At 45.4% G+C, this 19601-nt stretch overlaps 1 protein-coding gene across 2 annotated transcripts; it reads left to right on the top strand.

Annotated features, from left to right (window-relative positions):
• The first annotated feature begins 1009 nt into the window (after positions 1 to 1009).
• Positions 1010 to 18065, top strand: MPG (N-methylpurine DNA glycosylase). 2 transcript variants are annotated; one of them, XM_080557281.1, is made up of 5 exons: positions 1010 to 1149; positions 6348 to 6496; positions 7111 to 7336; positions 10373 to 10577; positions 17543 to 18065. In XM_080557281.1, the coding sequence occupies exons 3-5, from the start codon at positions 7115 to 7117 to the stop codon at positions 17935 to 17937; spliced, it is 822 nt and encodes a 273-aa protein (XP_080413407.1). In that variant the 5' UTR covers positions 1010 to 1149; positions 6348 to 6496; positions 7111 to 7114; the 3' UTR covers positions 17938 to 18065. The 2 variants fall into 2 exon arrangements, with proteins under 2 accessions (XP_080413407.1, XP_080413406.1); XM_080557280.1 differs by having other exon boundaries at positions 1011 to 1149; positions 6348 to 6492.
• Positions 18066 to 19601: the final 1536 nt, after the last annotated feature.

The raw sequence follows: 19601 nt of genomic DNA, 5'->3' as shown, positions 1-19601 counted from the left end.
GCGCAAATTTATGAATGAGACAGACACTAAGTGCTCCTTCTCTGCACGGCTGGCTCCTAACCATCTCCAAGGGACTTGGTGCTGTCCTAGCTATGGCTACCCTGGAACCCAGCAGGGCAAACAGCATTTTATTGTATAAATAGGAAATAAATACATTTTGATCAATCAGACCTTTCCTAGTACCCTTTATGCAAACACTTGTTTATGAATCCATAGCCCTGCGTATCTCCAGAAAGTGGTGAGGAAAATCTTCTTTTGACCCCGTTTTGACCATGCGCTCCATCTGGGTAAAAGCCAAAGCCAAGAATCTTCTTCTGCAGGCCAGACACTTGTTATTCAGAGAACTGAGGGAATAATTAATGCAGCTTTCTATGAAGTCAGCTTGTAACCATTCATATTCACTGGAATGTATATTCACCCCTTTATTTCATTTTTCTGGGTGTCATTAATATGAAGCAGCAACATGTCAGAAAGTCGACGTTGAAAACCAGGAAGAGTTCAAAGCAATCTGTGGTCCATAAAAGAATTACAATGAAAGATCAAGCAAGCTCAGAGACAGGGTCGTAAATCGGTTTGATTGTGGACCATCACCATCTACACCGTGAAAAGATGGCAAGAAAAAAAAAATTGAGGCCTTTTTAGTCCGACAAGGCAGTAAGAGCCCGGTACCTGGACACAGGAGACGGTAAGGCCAAAAATCCACGGGACATTTTACTAGTGAAGAAGTGAATGAGCGTAGCAGCATTCAGCGCAGCAGCAGCTCAATCATTTCAATCCTTAAATCAAGATTAAGAAGCAACAAACGCTTTCTCTGCGAGCGCAGCAAGAGCCCTGCCTCGCTGACTGGAGGGTGACAAAACGCAAGCGCTCTCTGGGCCTGTTCTGAAAGCCTGAACGCTTCCTCCTCGCAGGTGACAAGGCCGGAGGGAGGCCTGCGGGAACACAGGCGGGCTACAAAGCCCACCGCCTCCCCCCAGCCCCTCTCGGGTCGCCCCTCAGCAGCCCGGCCCCTCACGGCCGCGTCGGGCGGGCGGCGGCCTCACCGGGAGGCGGTGCCCGCCAGCGGCCCGGCCCAGCCCGGCTCGGCCCAGCCCGGCCCGGCCCGGTGGCACCGCGGGACGGCGGCCGGCACGGCGCGGCCCCAGCCAGGTGCGTGTGCGGCGGGGCCGGGCGGGCTGGAGGCCGCTGCCGGGCCCACCCCGGGCGGGCTGCGGGGCCGTGAATTCCCCCCGGGGCCGCCTCCGCCGCAGCCGGGGCCCGGCGCCAGCGTGCGAGGCCTGGAGGCGTCGGTAGGACGGGGCTGCCCTGCGAGACGTGACCGTGGTGATTGGGGTGTCCTGCGGCTTGGTGTGCGGGCAGGCCCCCGGTGCTGCTGCTGGAACGGCTCCTGCTCTGCAGGATTCCACCAGCACAAGTGGCAAACGCTTCCCGGTGTTTCTTCCCACCTATCTCCTAGAAACAGACGCTCTTGCAGCTGTCTTCACGGTCGCCAGTGCTGTTTATTTCAGGCTTGCGTATCGAAACATCCCTTTCTAATACTATAAAAAACTATTTTCTACACTTTCTGGCTTTAAGATGTTGCAAAGACCACGTAATGAACATTGAGGGGAAAACAGCATCCCCGTTCTGTGAATGCAGTTGGGGCTGGGGCGAGAGAGGCGCGATCCGCTGATTAAATAAAGCGTGATGAAATGGACGGCTGCCTTTGGGTGCACAGGGATTTCCTGGCCTGCCACTTCTGCTCTGCAGAGCTTCCTTTGGCATTTTTGTACATAACGAAATGCACAGATAATGGAATCGGTCAGAGATGCTCCAGAGATCCTGGAAGATGGGTGATTTCACAGCTAAATGCTGGAAGGCCAACTGCTGTACAGATGTGTGCGTGCCAAAAATAAAAATAAAAAATGGTATGAATTAGACCCTATAAGGAGGGGAAATACCCAGTCTCCAGGAAATGTGCTGCTAATCTGTTTTGGAAAATGGAGGCTTTTCTAAGTAAGAATGCCGTGTTAGAATCAAGGCTACTGTGGCACGAAAGGGACCGTGTTCATGCTTTACTAGTTCATATCTATGTCTGACTCATATTTTCACGGCCTCTACAATAAGTGGGGATTTGCTAGATTACTGGAAGTGTCTTTTTATAGGAGAAACTTTAGCTTTTGTTCCTGTATTACATCATCAGATGTTTTTTGTCTCGTTGCCACTAGCAAGCTAGTTTTGTCCCATACAGCGTATGATCCAAAGCTGTGCGGGAAATTGGCCTCTCCTCAGATCCTTCATTGTTTACGTAGAGCCTGAAGACTTTGGGGGTTTTGAAATTGCTCATTATTGTGGTGGACATTACATCAGCTATTTATTTTAACCTGCATTTACAATTGTATCTCAACAGATCATCATCCATTAAGGCTTTGATCAAGTGTTCTGTTTTCTTACTTGAATTATTTAACAATGCCTGGTAGTGCAATGCAAGGTACAGACAAGTATTCTGTCTCTAACTGTAAAGATTAACCCTGAATCACTAAATGTAGGAAAAGTCTTTCCTTTGGTTGAAAATTGAAGAAAGGGACTTTCTCACTAAGGAGACAGGCTCATAACATGTGCATTGAATCAGTCCCAATTTAATCTCCTAGAGCAGCATCTTAGCTGTTACTGAGTCTGTCTCATGACTGATTACGAAGTGTGGCTGTGATTCCCTCCACATGGTCTTGTTGGAGAGTTCAGGTTGAACAAAGCTTGAATACTAAGGCCTTTCTTTGAGTAGCGGACCTGAAATTTGGAGGAAATAACCTGTCCCCTGCCCCACCTGCCTGTCAAAAACTTCTCATAGGACTTCACATATTGCACCTCTGTAAAATTGGGTATGGAGTGGGTCCTTTCTCTGAGTCTGAGCCGAGGGCTGACTTCTTAGGAGGAACTGCAAGAACCCTTTGCTTCCATGTTTATGGAGGGAATAACTCCTGGATCCTTTTGTGGGTAAATCTTTGTGTCTTATGTTTTTCTTCCTGGTCTTTAAGTTACTGTACTTCAGCAGGAACTCTTAAGTGGGACTCTTTGTGGATATTATTTGGAAGTTTAAGCATTTTAGTCATACATTTTCCTTTTTGTCAGTGCATTAATGAAGGCTTTGGAGAAATGTCTTTGGTCATCGAGTCAAACCCCCATGCCTAACTAAATTGTTTCTCATGCAATGTTAAGGTTTGGGGAAGGAATGTGTTTTCTAGGATAAATTTGTACAGTAGGTACCTAAGAGTTAAGTGCTGTATCATTTTTGAGCTCTTTGAGTATGCTTTACAAATCAAGACTGTTCTCACTGTTATCATATAGGCAGACAAAAATAACTCGTAGTTCTTGGATGATTAGCCAAATGTACTCAAAGTAGGTTTGCTACATATAATGCAGATATAAAGAAGAAAATGAACTGCAGATCAGTGTTTTGTGGCCTCTCTAAATGCCGCTTGGTAATGCCTTGGTTAACTTAGATCTCAGGAGGCTGAGCTAGCTAACATCCATTGTCAATATTGTATTTAACTTTTTTGCTTTCATTTAAACTTCAAGTTTGGCACTCAGTTAAAAACAGTTAGAACTTGGGGGGGGGGGGGGGCAAAAATCAGAATGAAACAAATGTCTGAAGAAAGTCAGCCTGTCATAAACGCTTCATGCAGATAGGGAAGAGGGTGTGAGTAAATGGGCAGCCCTGGCGATGAGGGGATGTCAGCACTGGAGTGCCGCAGGGATGTGCTGTGCAACCTTTCCTAAAGGACCTGTAAGTGGTGCAGGGCTCTGACTGTAAGTGTTTCCAGATGGCTTAACATTAATGGCTGCTCAATTGCAAATGTAAACTGATTCATGTGGGTGCGGGTGCAGAGTCGTAATTTCGCACACAAAATGAGTGAGCTTTTGGAGCCTTAATGACTAATTCTGTGAAGCTTTCTTCATCAGTAAGGAAGACAAGTCGTATTTCACATCTCAGCAAAAGAGAAATTACACTGAAGGTCTCTTTGTATATGCGGTGTGCCAGCCCCTTGAAAACTGTGTGCACTGGTACCCTTACCTCAGAAGGAGCATGGTGGAACTGGGCGTAGTCAGAAGGCAGTGGTGAGGTTGCTTGTAGCCATGGACTGAACTGGGTAACAGAACTGAGGAGGTGGGTTAAGACTCCTGTGTCGCTTTATCATGTTGTCCTTTTTACCTTTTCTGGGCTGAACATCTTGATCTTCTTCCCACCTTGCCTACGTTTCTGTGTATGTATACACATGTGCTTAATGACTTGTAGCTAGTTTGGTTACAACGGGATTAGTAAAAAGTGTTGAACCCACAGCTGATTCTTACTTGAGGCACACGATATAGAAGTATAACTTGTTTACTATACCAGCAAGAAAATCTAGATGGAAATAAAGAGTTGTGGGATTTGTCTGTAGACTTGCATTAAGAAGAGATGGTGTCTCTTACTTCCCGAGTGAATAGGGCTTGGGTACTTGATATGCACTGTCTTCTGCAGTGTGCTTTTTCATTTGGCAAGAAGGGACTTGTTTCAAGCAACATTCTTTGTAGAAAATGTAGATAGGCTTTGAGGCGTAGAGTTTTTTGTTTCATATCTTGGTATGAACGAGCAGGGAGACAGCGGGTACACTGGGGGTTTCCTGGGTTTCTGGAATGGTATTGCATTCCCTTCAGTCTGGGTTTTTGCTCTTAATGAAATCACGTTTTGTAGGCTCTGCGTTTCTCATGACTATGAGGCTGTTTCTAATGAGAGCTGAAGATGCTGAGGTCTGTGTGAGATCAGCCTATAGCAATGAAATTACAAGTGCCCTTGGGCTGCCCGTGTAACATGTCCGTGAGAGCACTTCCAGCTTTTAAGAATTACTTAACTGGAAAGGCAACAGGTGCCAGGCAACCCAGATCCTGTTTCTGATGTTGCATTCCATAAAAGCGCAACTTTCCAACTGAGTTAGTGCTCCACACAAATTGGCCATGTTTTCAGCGTGTCTTCGTGTACCGCTGGTGATCCAGAAGTTCCAGTTAACGCTGTCAGAAGAGTCTGGGGGTGGTCTCCAGTGTGAAGCATTCCTTTGATTGACTCTTTAGAAGTTAGCCTGATATGGGGAAGTATTCCTCTTCTGTCCCTTCCTTCACGCAACCCCTTTTCCCATCCACATCCTCCTTTCTAGGCAGGACTCATGTTTGCAAAGGCCAACAGGCAATTTTGTCTGAGGGAGGTGGGTGACTTCTAATACAGTTTTCAAGAATTGATACAAAGTGAAAGCCATGGTCCAGAGCAGAATGCTTGGCATGGAGTTGGCCATTCTATGCCAAGTCTCTAACATCACTGAATTATTGCCGTAAAGAATTAGATGTTCAGGAAGAAACAAACATATAGTCTTTTTGCAAGTCATGGCATTGTGATTTTCTTTCTGTGTATCTTTATATGCATGTGTCTCTATTTCTGCAGTAGAAAATAACAGTACCGGGGAACGGCACTTGTGCTTCATTATTGTTTCAGTGCAGTTAAAGGAAACTGTTGCTGATGTCTTTGTGAAAAATATCAAAGCAAGCTACAGATCTTTTTTGATGGCAAAAGGTTTTGTAGGCTTTTTTAAAAGTTCCTGATCTAGTGAAGAATGAGCGGCAGCAGTTTAACTATGTACATGCTTCCCTTGCAGATTCAGCTGTGTGTAGGTCTCTTGTGATTTCCACTTACATAGGATGTTGAACTCTTGCTTTTTTCCCTTGTGTCTAGATGTGGTTGAATTTTAGCATTGGTGAGGCATCTTTTAAAACCTGATGTCATTGCAGTCTCTTATAAGACTCCCTTTTTGAGGCTGACACTTTCCAAATTTAACGCGAGGGGGGGAATTTTTTTAAAGTTTGGTTTCAGCTTTTTGTGTATCCGGTATTGTTGGAGTACAGGAAAAGTGCGTTTTTTTCCCACTGTTTTCTTAGCCTTTTTATATAAAAAAGGCTAAATAAAGAGCATTTCCAAAAGTGACAATGTCCCAGCTGGGAGATTGGCTTTTGCTAGACCCTGAGAAGAAATAGAAAACTGTTAAGTTGTTCCTGAGTAAATGATGCTTTGTTGGTATTATGACCTACAGCTCCAAAATCTCTTAGCCTACCTGGGAGGTTCTGAGAGTCCAGTAAGAACCAAGAGCAGCATACACAACTCCCCAAAAACAGCTCACTTCTGTGCTGTGCTCTGCAGATGTTCCTGCAGGAAAATAGCTCCAGCCAAAGCTAGCTGGAGTCACGGCGCTAATCCATCGCCCCCAGCTCCCACATCACGCTGTTAGCCAACATAGGTTTCAAAGAGCTTTACAGAGTGAATAAATAACTTTGTTCTTCTTTGACAGGTATAAGGACTGCCGCACAGAAAAAGAAACTAACTTTTGAATCTCGCGTAGTAAATTGGTGACAAATCTAAAAGAACAATTTTATCTTATGTAGTTGTCACAAATACATACTGTAGGCTGGAACAGACTGCTCTTCGTCTCTTTGGTAGGTGAGTTTAAAGCTTATTTTGTGAAGGTCTTAATAGAAACATTTTTACCGCATGATAAACAAGTTTGACGCTATGACTGTAAATAGGGCATCTCCCATCTCAAATGTTCTGTGCCCTGTGGAGACTTAGATTGTTATCCACTTACATTACTGTATAAAATGATTGATACCTCACTCCTCTGAACTTTCTAACTTGGCACAATTTTCAGGGTGTTTGTTTTGTATTCTTTTTTGTCTGCTTAACAGATTATCTCCTTTTTTGGAGAACTAACATAGTACTGCTTCATATTTATTTTCAAGTTCGGAATTTCCTAACCTAAAAGCAAACATATTTTTACTGCTACGTGGAACTGAGTTATTTTCTATCTGGAGTCTTTACAAGATGAAAACTCAAACTGCCATTTTCTATTTGTGTATCAGCAGGGCCCAGTATTTGCTTAACCTGATGTAGACCCGGCTAAATATGTCACCTGCGTCTGTAGTTTGCCTAAGTTGTCTAACCTTTCAGATTCATTGTTGTGGAGAGATGTGTAAAAATAAGAGTTTGTGGACATGAGTTACTTTTAAATAAGCTTTACATCTCATTACATAATTATCTTTATATCTATTTTCTAGAACTATGCCAAGAAAAAGAAAGCTGTTGGCTGAATTAAGTGCTCTCCAAAGCAACTCCAGCATCCCTCCCTCTGATGCTTTGGAGAACCTGAACACCACTCCTGATGGGGACTCTTCTCCAAAAAGCAGCAAATATTTTGCAACAGAGAAGAAAAAGTCTTTCCAGCTAGAAGCAGATTTTTTCAGCCAGCCCTGTATTAGTCTGGCCAAATCCTTTCTAGGACAGGTAAGACATGAACACAGATTACTGTGCTGAAGCATGTGCTAGCTAATAATTTAGTGTAAAAGGATGAAATTATTTTTCTGCAATTTGACCCTAGGGCTTTTCTATTTTAGGAATACTGTTCTCCTCATTTTTTCTCTTGTAAAGTTTAGGAAATTAAAGACTAGTAGCTAAATCTGTTTTGGATGAAGACATAAAGGTATTCCTTTATTTGTTTTTGGCTCCTGCTTTGCCCACTGGAAAGTAATGCTGCGCAGTCAACATAATTTTCTCCTCTACCTCCACTTTATATCTTAAGATGCTAATAGCATGCCAGCTCCTTGGCCTTTCTTGACCAATATCCACTGTCATAGGGTACTGGAATATTCCATTCTCACCTGGAAGTACACTATGAGAGTTGTGTCTCGCACTATCTACTTTTATTTTTGCTGTTCTGCTTAACTCAGTATTGTCAGTAGAGATGGGGAGCTTGCTAACAATCACCTTACCCAGATTATTAACACAAATACGTGAGGCAACATAAGCCCTAGCATGGAGGCCTCTGGGATTCCACAGTCCCACAGTTAAACTCTGACCTGTTATTCCTACCTGTTGTTTCTGAGTTTTCAAGTAATTGTTCATGAAAATACCTTCTACTTTATCGCACTGCAGAAATTTTGAGGAATTTGTGGACCTTGCTGAAAGCCTTTGGAAATCAGAGTACGGGAGATTAAGTGTGTCTCTTCTGCTCAGCAAGTCCTTCAGAAAACCCTCCGGCTCTCTTTATGGGAGGGAGTTCCTTCCTATAAAAAGTTCCAGTCTGGGACCTCCTAAACACAACTGCAAAATGTATTTTTAGTTTTACTGCTACAATCTTATCTGAGACTTTTTTTTAATATACCTTTATTATCTGTAGGGTGAACTCTCTGGGTTCTCATTGGTTTAGATAACTTCAGGAATTTGTTCCACTAACTGTTGTTTTTGGCATGTATTGCTGTGTCTAGCTTTGGTTTTATTTTTGAAGGATACTGTCTTGCCTGTAATTAATGCCTTTGCTCTGCTGGTTTTTTAACCCTGCTGGGTTTTTTTTGTTCTTTCTCAGCTTTTCTCTCAGACGTCATGATGTGTATTTGCTCTTTATAGACTTCCTGCTAGAGGCTTGCCTTTCCTGCTTTGGCCTTTGGCTGCCTCTTTTAAGTTCTTCCTAACAAGCTTCCTCATTTTATGTAGTTTCCCCTTTTTGCTGGTAAGCAATACTGTAATAGATTATTTTTAGACCTGAAAGCTTGTGGAAGGACACTGAACTTTATACTTCATGGCTGAAAGTTCAACAAATTGAACAACTTCGTGAAATTTTTTTTTCAGAGATGAGCCTTTGGAGGACACTTTGCATTTTGCTCTGGATCACTTTGAGAGTTTATGTACCAACATTTGTTGGTATCTAAAAAATATGGTCTGTGGCCAACCCTACTGCGGTATTTTCTTAGTCTATATGAAGATACCTGAAGTTTTCTTGTACTAGTGCATTTTTTTGTTGTCGTAATGATTCCAACATCCTCATGCATTCTGTTGCCCCAGGCAGATGATATTTTAGTCCCAATTCCATACTTATCCTATTTAAGCCTAGAATTACAAACCAGGCAAATTCTGTGTTAATTTTAGATTTTCTTTAAAGTATAACTTTCAGTCTCCCATGATGTAATCTATGGTTTCATTTTGATATAATTGTAACTGCATTGGTAGCTTAGTGTTTACTTTCATTATCTTTGCTCTACCAGATTTTGGAGGTGCCTGGTTTGTTAGCATTACTTATTATTTTAAACTGTTACAACTGTAAATAGTTTGTCTGAAGAGTGAGGGAAATGCCTGCATACTCTTAAAATTGTAACTTTGCCATTGCACTTCATCATATTGAAAGAGAAATTTGGCCATGTGGGTGTGCTTTTGGGGTGTTCACGGACACCGGTGCTTTTCTGAAGTCACTGTTGTTCACAAAAACAATAAAATGTTGTTTTCAATGATTTGGGAACTGCTGTAGGGAAAATGTGATATATAGGAGTTGCAACATTTAAGACAGACTTCTGGAGCATCTGTACTGGATCAGGTCAACAACTGCATTAACAATCCAGGAAAAAAATCTATTAGGAAATATGCTTTGTTTCTTGCAAGTCATTTTTGAATTGCCGGTTTTTAAGTATGGAAGCACAGAACATGTTATAATTAGACTGATGAGACCATACTGCAGTATATTATAAACACGCAATAAGTAAAAAAAAAAAAAAAAGTTTAGAAATCAGGTCAAACAACAAAACAAAAAAAAATGTACAGAGTTTAGTGTTTATTTTTCTAGAGAATCTTTTCACCGTTGTGGTTGTGTTTTTCCCCATCTACTTTGTTTTATTTAAGGAGGTAGCAGCAGTGAGGAACGCACTGCAATAACAAAGATCCTTTGTTGTCTGCCTGAAGCCACTTTCCAGCTCTCCTGCAATTGCCCTCTCCATGGTGTAGAAAATAACCAAAGTATCAATAGTACTTCTGTCTCTATGGTCATTAGGGCTTTTTTGAAACACCTCTAGGAGAGAGAGACTATCCAATCACAGTAGTTATTTAATTATGCTACTGTCATATTTCTTCTGATTGAAGGAATACATATTTGTGGTACTTCAGAGTTGATATTAGTGGTGCTTTTTTGCCTTAAACCTCTAGCTCTCCTGCTGGGTTGAGGTGGAGAATACAGAAAATAACCACAAAAGAAGCTCTGTGGGCTGTGGAGATTGCTGATTTGTTGTATATATGGCCATAAATTTGTTCTGTATGATACTGTAACATCTAGACCCTCCAAGCATTTTGCTGAGTGAATGACAGGTAGAAATTTCTTGTATTGGGATGTGGCCCAGACAGTAGAAACTGAAGGAGTTCTTATTAGCTTACAGACTGACCTCATGGAGGTAGAGGAGAGTAGGTTGTACCATCGTGCCCTTTTTTCTGACTTGCTTCCGCAATCCTTGTGCTGTGGTTGTTTTGTACAGGGGGTTGCTAACTGATGCCCTCTGATTTCAGATTTTAGTTCGCCGACTTCCTGACGGCAGGGAGCTCTGGGGGAGGATCGTTGAAACAGAAGCCTATCTGGGTGGGGAAGATGAAGCTTCCCACTCGAAAGGTGGGAAGCAAACTCAGCGAAACGCAGCGATGTTCATGAAACCAGGAACCCTGTACGTGTATCAGATCTATGGGATTTACTTCTGCGTGAATGTCTCCAGCCAAGGTAAGCTGAGGCTGAAAGAGATTTAATGCCTACAGCATGGGTCTGATATTTCAATCTACATTTGCTGTGTTGCAGTCACTCATGAGTTCCCTATGGACTCTGTGAAGGCAATGACTTGTTGTCATAACCTTTCCTTGGGACCTTAGTTTTGCCATTGTAAACGGTTTGTAGCTGTGGCCGGTGCGTTAGCTTCAGATGCTACAAGCAGGGCCCATCTCTGGCTATGCAGTGACCAGCCAGATGGGGTTTTTGTCCCAGCTGCAAGCTCTGTGGCTGTTCAGATGCAAAAATAAAGATCAAGGGCTGGAAGGGAATCTTGACAGGATGGAGCTTTCAGTTTTGATGACCAGAGCTGCTGCCTTATTCATGTGAGTCCGTGAGCTTTGTTCCTTGAAGGTGGTGATGTCTAAGTGTAAGCAAGTAGTCACTGTAGGACCATTTTAGCTGCTTTGCTGTATCTTAAGGAGAAAAAAAAAAACACTGGAAAAAAAACAGGCTGTTATGGGATCTTTAATCTTCTATTATTCTCAAGATAATAAAAGCCCTAATCAAACGATTCTCCTTTTAACAAGCAGGTGTTGCTTGTAGACCTTTTTTTTGCTTTACTTACAAATGACAGTGTTTGCCTTGGAATAAAGTTATTGGTTAATTAGACACCTTGAAATGGCAGCATGTATTTCTTAAACACTTTGTTTGAAAAATCTCAAAAACTTTTTTTTCACCATTGCAAAGATAGATCTTAAAAACAAAAACAAACAAACAAAAAACCTTGCTTGTATATTCCTAACTGGAAAGCAAGTGCTGTCACAGTGACCGTTAATCCTCAGGTTTTGGCCTTTGGGCAGGAGCCAAGCAGAAAAACAGTGCCAGGTAATACTGTGGGGGAAGAGCCTGACTTCCTAAATGGAAGTCTGGAGTCTGATGGATGAACACGTGAATTTCATTACGGTGTCTCTGCCAAATCTGTTCAGATAATGAAAGAAGGTTTTTTTGTTCAGGATGGGGTTCTTAGTGTATGAAATATTAGGAATAATAATTTTTATTTAAAAAAAAAAAAGATGCTTAGCCTTTGAATTCTAAAAGATTTCTTTGAAATCTGTGCTTTTGGAAATTTTCCCTTATATACCTATGTTTAGTTTTGTAGCACAACAGTCAATGAGCTCGCTGTTTTGATGGAACTAGTTCAGAGATTTTTGTTACACACTTGTTTATTCTTCATTAGGCTGTCATACCCGCAGCTATGCTGACGCAAAGCACGGCTTTCACTACTGACTTTGTCAGGAAGATGCTGAAGTAAACAGCATGGCTGTACGTTTCTTATGGCACGGGATGCATCCGCAGTTACTCCTTCAGTTTATCTGCCCATGTGCAGATGTGTTGAAAGAAAGAATTTGGGGGAAGATTTGTACCTGAGATGCTTTTCCCATCTTACCATAGATAGAGAAGATGCTTGTCCTGTATTTTAGCCTGAAGGAAGGCTTCTGTAGTGGCATTTATGCACCTGGGCAGAAGGCAAAAACAAACAAACAAACAAACAAAAAACCACCACAAATTCAGGATGGTGGATCAACTTGCTTTATATGAGTAACATATAAAGGGGTTTACATGTGGCAATACTACATGGTATTGCTGGGGGCAGCAAATTGGAACAATGGAGAAGTGGAAAGGTGTTTTTTGGATTCCCTGGTATCTGCAAACACGCACAAATTGACGCCACCTTAAGCCATTTCAATTTTGACCTGGATGCATGTTAGCAAAGTTCACACTGAATGACGTGAGAATTGGCAGAAAGCCTGAGGCTGGTTTCGGGAGAAATCAGTTCTTTCCTTGGCTGCCATCTTACACCACAGTAAAGCACAGAACAGTGTCAGGGTACTGTTCCTGCCTGTTTCCAAATAAATATCTTTCCCCTGACTTCCACTCCTTCCCCCCCCGCCCCAAGATGGAGCTAACTTTTCAGTACAGGGAATGCTCCAGGTCTGCCTAGAGCCTGGCTGGGGGAATACCAGGTGACTTCTTTCACAGGGAGTGAAACTTCAGGCAGTCCCTCTGGGGTCCCTTTGCTTTTTCTGTGATTATGGCTAACAAAGAATTTATATCCCTCTTCCTAAATAGCTCCAAGCCACACCTTTAAAAGTTAGGCTGTTTGGAAATTTGAAGATTCAGGAGAGCTCTTAGCTTTATTTTTAGTTTCTTACGTTATTTGTGTTGCATTAGGACATTCTCCCATGTGTGTGACCAGACATTTTGTTCCCTAAGCAATGCCCAAGACAGTGGGTCTCTGCACTAAAGCAGAGAGAGAACTTGTATGAAGCAAAAAGATCTGTTAGTAAGTTATTACCTGTCTCTGCCAGGATCTTCCTGTGCTTTAAAAAGAAATGAACTCAGCCTCTGTCTGCTCTGCAGCCCTGATATGGTGCTGTGGGGACACAGAGTCTGAGATGACGAAGTGTAAGAACGGGCCCTGGAAGTATTTGTGTTCCCTGTCTGTTCTCAGGCACCACAGCTATCAGAGCCCTTGCTCTAGAAATGATTTTTCTCCCTTTGAATGTCAGCCGTTACTGCACGATGACTTTTGCGTCATCAATTATTCGTTTAGGCCTGTTTTGCTATGGGAAGTTGACTGTGAGGTCAGACGGGAAGCTTTTGACGGTGACCGAGGCCTTCACGTGAGTTTTCTGTACTCTTCAGGGTTGGGGTGCAGGAGGAAATGCCCAGCAGATTTTGCTTTGCAGCCCTAGGTTTGCTGCCCCAGCAGTGCCCTGCTTTGCTCTGTCAGATCGGGTGGCCACGTGTACCAGCTGTAGTAGCGTGATCTGGCCCTCACGCTGGAAACGCCTGTTCTGTATCCAGAATTCTGTTGTCTCAACCCCTGCTTTTCCCCAGCATTTCTGTGCCCCTGCTGAGACCTTGTATTGCCGTAACTGTGCCGGCTCAGGTCAAAAGGACCAGTTTTGCACTGCTGGCAAGCCCTTGTGCTGCTTCCGCAGCAGGGTCCTGATGAGGAAGGGGCGCGTTTCAAGAGAGCCACTGGCTGCTGTCCTGCCGCGGCTCAGCTTCTTGAACTGAGCGGCCAGAGCACTGATTTGGAGCTGTTAGCTTAATGAAAGCAGCTGTACTTTCACTGGAGGAAGATCAAAGCGCCCTGCTCTCTGTGTCGCCTGTGTTTTGCTACCTTCTTGGCATAGCTGCTGCACAGGGCTGTCCCGGACACAGGCGCTGTGGGGACCAGGCAAGCAGCACAGGTTGGACTGTTGCAGCAGACAACAGCTAAACTCTGACTTGAATTGTGCAGGCAGCTTTTTGTTTCTTAATCAGCTCAGGATCTAAGACAGTACCATATGTGCAAGGCTTTATATGCCTCTCCTCCGTGCTGCCCTCTGCATACCTCCTCAAGAATGAGGTATTTGGCTCTTGAGCCTCTCGCTCTTTAAAGCTCCCTTTTTTTCATATGTAGCCTTGTAGCATTGTCTGTTTTCATACCAGTTGGGATAAACATCTTCTGGTTTTTGTATTTGGTTTGTTCTACACTTTAAGCTCAGCAGTGTCACTCAGGGATAGGAAGAGGTGTGTCACCGGTAGAGCTGTGCTGCCGGAGGTGTGTGGTAGAGCAGCTACAAAAGCACGTTTTACTGCAAGACCCACCACCACCGTAGTGTCCTCAGCAGTATGTCCTCAGCCCAGCGTGATGCCGCCGACAGATGGCAAAAACACTTCAGCTGTAGCATGTTGCCTCGCCACGCTGAGGCGGGAAGTTGAGGCTGTTTGTGTATTCAGCCAAGTCCACTTGGCTGTGTTTTTGTGTTCATAAAGCCATAACGAGCTGAAGGGTGGTCTCGTGATTTTTGTCACAGAGGAAGGGGAAATCTTTGTGTACATCACCGAGATAAAGCTGAATCGTGGGACTACACTGGAAGAGTCCTTTCCCATTACTGTGTCAGGACTGATACTGCCTGAAGCAATGGAGTGCATCACTGCATGGTGTTTTTGGAGAAATCATAAAAGATAGAGGAAGAAAAGTTTATAGAAAAATATAACCAATGTCCTTCAACGTGCATGAATCCTACCGTGAATCTTGGCAACAGCAGAATAATCTTAGTACAAAGAGCCGTCTCAAGGGCTAAGAGGGATACTGGGCTTCCCTCGCTTCAGGAAGACAATAAATGCCAGTCACGCTTCTCTTTGACTTTGCTGTGATTTTTTTTCTCAGGCATTTGCCAATGTGAGCATTTTGCTGCCAGATCTGAAATAATCTCTTGTAAAATCAGGATCCTGATGATTTTCTACCCGGGTGCAGGGTCACACAGTGTGGACTTCTTCCTAACTTTTGGGTCCTAGACCAGGACTTTGAAGGAAGTGCTTTGAGAGCAGTGAGTCAGATGGGTGGAGAGAGGAGAAAATGTCTCTACAGCAGCCAGGAGCTGTTTCCAAGAATGAGAGCTGGAGTTGATCCAGGGAGGGAGAAGCAAGCTGCAGAGCGCGGGTGTGGGACTTCATTATCATTTCATGATTTCTAGCTGCCCAGGGAGAGAATTGGCCTCTGCATTGCTGCTAGATCCCAGCTTTTGGCTCTAAACTCTGCTCGGTACATGAAGTGACTCTGTGAGGCACGGGAGGTAAATACACTGCCTCTGGACTGGAGCAGAGGACCCAAGCTGCGCTGCTGCCGATGGCGTGGTGGTGGCAGTGTCTGTGTCAGGCTGCTGCTGAAGCCAGGTGACCCCAAGAGCTCACAGTGGCAGGCTGCAGGAAGGGAAGAAGGAAGGCTCGAGCACTCTGGCAGGCAGGAGGTGAGCCAGAAGGATTCAGGAACTATTTGGTAGTTAAAGTAAAACTTCTGATATGCAAATACACTCAGGCGGTCCTGAACGTCAGCCCATGGGCTGGGAGGGTAGAGAAAGTAGTAGCTCATCAAGGCATCCCTGCACTCATATCCTGCCTGGTGACTCTTCCTAAAGCTCTCGTGGTGTTGCTCTCACACTCAGGGGCTGCTGGCTCAGAGCAGAGAGGGGTCTGTGTTGCACACAGCTACAAAGAGTTGGAAAACTTCCTAGTGGAAATGCACAAAGAGCAGCCAGAGACAAGTGCCCGGTACACCCTGCCACTGCTGTGCAGATGCTCTGGAGCACCTGGAGTTTCTCTGAGGGCTTGTCTTTCTTCACATGAGCTCCCAAGGACTTGCTTTAATTCACATGTAACCACAGTTTCCACTTACATTTATGATGGATGAAGGCAAGTAGTGTAATTAGCAGCTCCTCAGAATCCGACAGTTGTTCCTGGTGAGTGAGACAGCATCCCAACATGAAGGATGTTTCTGTTTGCATGGATGAAAAGCAGAATTAGGACATGGAGCATGTTCTTAAAAATCTAAAATGAGCTTTGAGCTCTAAATCACTGTCATACAGGGAAGCAGCTTTTGGCTGCTAGATTAGCATCAATCCCCTTCCTTAGAGAAGGGAGTGTTTGGAAGCAGATTGCGGACAGCTGTTGGAATTGAGTCTGTTTATTTCACTGAGCTGCACTGAGGGCGGTGGGGGTTCTGTGCAGGTTCAAGGCAAGAGGCACACCTTGCAAAAGCAAGAAATCAGGCCTTCAGTTTATAGGTTCATTGGGAACCCAGGAGAGTAGTTTATTGTGGGACTTGTACAAAATATGAGAGGGATTCTATTTTTGGAAACCGCAGGTCCCTAGGGATCTGGTGGGCTACAGAAGAGCCTTTGCCAGGCTTGAGCATGGCTCCAGATGTTTGAGGCTGGAGAGGGAGAGGAGATTCTTGTGGAGCAGCATCACCAGAGCGCAGATGCTGGAGAGGAGGAATGTCGTGGGCGGCCCCAGCACAACGGGTGCTGTGTGGGGCAGCACACAGATCGCATTGCCAGGCTCTCAGCTCGCCCACTCAAGGTCATGAGAAGACCTTCCCTGCTCCCCAGTGGAAAATATCAAGGAAGTATTTATGACCCACTTAGGCTGGATATCCTCCTTGCAGGGGAATTTCTCTGCTCAGAGCTGTATCTTTGCTTCACTGTCACCAAAATGAGGGGGAGCAGCTGGTCACAATGGCTATGGGGAGCTGGAGTTTCCAAAGGCTCCTGACAGGGTGATAAATCACATTTGAGAAGAGAATGGCAGCTTTCTTCCCTTCTCGTCGCAGATGGGCCATCTCTGCAGAAGGGATGCTCCCAGGGCCATGCTTCCTGCAGCCAGAGATGGTGCAGCCCCTGCCTGCCCCAGGACCCCATCCTGTGAGAGCTTCCCTGGCACAAGGATTCAGATCGGACTGCTCTGTAGCCCTGCAGTTACCCAAAGCCACGTTGGTCCCACCCACACCTCAGACGGGGTACTGGCACTGGTAACGCCTCCATCCCAAGCTCCCTCAGCGGTAGCCCAGACAGCGGCTGCTCCCAGTGCCTGCCGCCGCTTGCCAGGAGGCTTTGTCCAGCCTAACTCCACAAGCTGTCTCTTTCTGTTGGCAGCATCCACACTCATTCCTCCTCTCCTTTGTTAGCTAGCGATCTTATAATCAGAGTTTATTATAAATCCACTGGGTTTGGGAGCAGCTTCAGATAGTTATGCCAAAACTGAACCATATGTGTATTTATTCCCGAACATTGTGCTGACATAAGAAAAACCTCTTGCCCTCTGGCAAGCCTTGGAGCAGCAGCAAGACCTACGAACATCAAGAAGTGGGGGTTAAGGAAGAGCAAATCAGCTCTGATGAATCAAGGACACAGAGTTATGGGACTCCAGGTATTCAGAATAGGGAAGGCAATGTGCTGACCATGGGTTAGCAGCTGACTTGGGGCTGTGACAGCCTGGGAGAAGTGCAGGCCCTGTGGCTGGTGCCGCAGCCGATTCCCTGCTCCCTCAGGCTTAGAACTGAGGTGCTTCCACTGGCCTTGGGGCTCAGTGCGGAGATGCTCCTGAGAAACAACCCTGTACTAACATGTGGTTCTTGTTCTGCACAGGGGAAGGGGCTGCTGTCTTACTTCGTTCTTTGGAGCCTCTTCGGGGTTTAGATGTGATGCGAGAGCTGCGCAGTGCTTCAAGGAAAGGACCTGCAAAGCCACTGAAGGACTGGCAGCTGTGTAATGGGCCCTCCAAGCTCTGCCAAGCATTTGGGATTGATAAGGCTTTTGACCAAAGGGACCTGACTCAAGATGCAGCCATCTGGATGGTACCTGGACGTGAACTACCAGGGGAGCAGGATGTGGTAGCCACAACCAGGATTGGTGTTGGCAACAGGGGAGAATGGTCACACAAACCTCTCAGGTTTTATTTACGAGGAAACAAATTTGTAAGTGTTGTAGACAAGAAAATAGAGAGAGAGATGGCAGTAATGGGACCCTCCTCTTGCAGCTGATGAGTCTTGCGAGTGTGCCACCAACCAGGACTTGATCTGTGCTCTGTATGAGAGCCTCAAGCTACGTTGTGGCAGCAGCAAGGCCAGCTTGTAGGTTTTTAACAATAAACGTACTTTATCACAATGAAGACAGCAAGGTGGAATTTTATTTGGGGGGTGCAGATGGGCATGGCTCTCCCAGCCAAAACGGAGGTTGGTTTTGAGCACTGAAGGCCTTGTGAACAGAGCCAGGCTCTGGTAAGGTGGCTGACTGGCAAAGGCTCGCAATGCTGGCCTGCTGTGCTGCTGCCCAGTAGAGGCTTCCCACTTGGCTTCTTCCGGGGAATAGCCAAGAGACTGGATGGCAGCAGGGCTGACAGGAGGGATGAGAGAGCTGTGTTTGAGCAGCCTGGAGGAGCGGAGGTAAAAGAGGAATCTTACTGTCGCCTACAACTACCTAGTGGGAGGCTGTAGAGAAGGCAGAGCCAGAGTTCGGTCAGAGGTACACAGGGGCAGGATGAGAGGTAATAAGCACAAGCTAGAAAACAGGAAATTCTCATTAGCTACATGGAAAACTTTTTTGCCATGAGGGTGGTCAAACACTGGAACAGGAGCCCAGAGAAGCTGTGAGCAATCTGTCCTGGGAGGCATTCAAACCTCCTCTAGACAAGCTCCTGCGTGACCTGACCTGACGCATTTTCTTTGAGCAGAGATTTGGACAAGAGCCCCTGTTCAATCTACCCCAGTCTACAAAGTCCATCTTTTTTTGTTTATGTTTTCCTGTTGCTTTTGAGACCATTTCAAATCTTATGAGTATGTGAGCCTGAACACAGAGAAAGCACTGATGCTGAGGTTTCTGCTTCGCAGCACTGCAGCCTGCCATGAGGTACGGTGTGTGGGGGATGCGTGGAGGGGGCACTTAGGATTCAGGGCAAAACCCACGGAGCTGCAGCCCTGCTGGCAGTTTGCCTTGGAGATATGGCACCAAGCCACGCAGCCAGGCCAAACGGTTGCTTGGGTCTCAGGATTTAGTGGCCACCAGCCAGTGTTAGGAACCTCTGTGCCACAGCTTTGCTGCAACTTCCCCCATGGAGCACTGCACCCTGCCTTACCGTGACATGACCGCGGGGTGGGAGGGTGAGGGAGCGCTGTGCTGCACTTCCCCTTTAGGTCCGTTGTTCACCTGTGTCCCTGGGCTTGGGCCAAGGTGACCACATCCCGTCAGTGACGCGTGGCACTTGGCTTCATCTAGCAGTCTGTGTCAGCATCATCCCTATGACCACAGATGGAGATGACAGGGATTCCTCTCCACCTTTAGGATTCATGTGCAAGAAAAAGTTCAATTTTCCAACCTCCCCCCCATCACCTGAGAAGACTCTTGTCCTGCTCCTCCAAAGGGGCTTCGTTATGTCCAGCTCATTAACGCCCTGAGATGCATTTGCTGGGGACTGGATGAGCCACGGGGCCCTGCAGCAACGTTGTGCTGATTTTAGCTCAGGCATCGCTTTTGTCCTTCTGTAACATCCTTGCTTGCAGCTGCAGGGGAAGACACACAAAAGGGACTGGAATGAAGTAGCTGCCATCAGGTATCCAGCACGCTGTGGGCCCTGTGCTCCCTCGGTGCAGCTGCGCCTTGCCAGTGGTGGATGTTGGGCAAGGCATTTTTCACTCCGCTGTGTGGGCAA

Source organism: Anser brachyrhynchus (genome assembly GCF_964034855.1).
Source record: "Anser brachyrhynchus genome assembly, chromosome: 15".
NCBI classification, from domain to species: domain Eukaryota; kingdom Metazoa; phylum Chordata; class Aves; order Anseriformes; family Anatidae; genus Anser; species Anser brachyrhynchus.
The sequence above is the reverse complement of the archived record's forward strand: the minus strand, read 5'-3'. Positions and strand labels throughout refer to the sequence as shown.

Excerpts from the sequence above, each read along its gene's own strand:
- MPG (XM_080557281.1), top strand. The coding sequence starts at position 7,115 with ATGCCAAGAAAAAGAAAGCTGTTGGCTGAATTAAGTGCTCTCCAAAGC. Across the intron at positions 7,337-10,372 it reads CCAAATCCTTTCTAGGACAG|ATTTTAGTTCGCCGACTTCC; the intron begins GTAAGACATGAA and ends CTCTGATTTCAG. Across the intron at positions 10,578-17,542 it reads CGTGAATGTCTCCAGCCAAG|GGGAAGGGGCTGCTGTCTTA; the intron begins GTAAGCTGAGGC and ends TGTTCTGCACAG.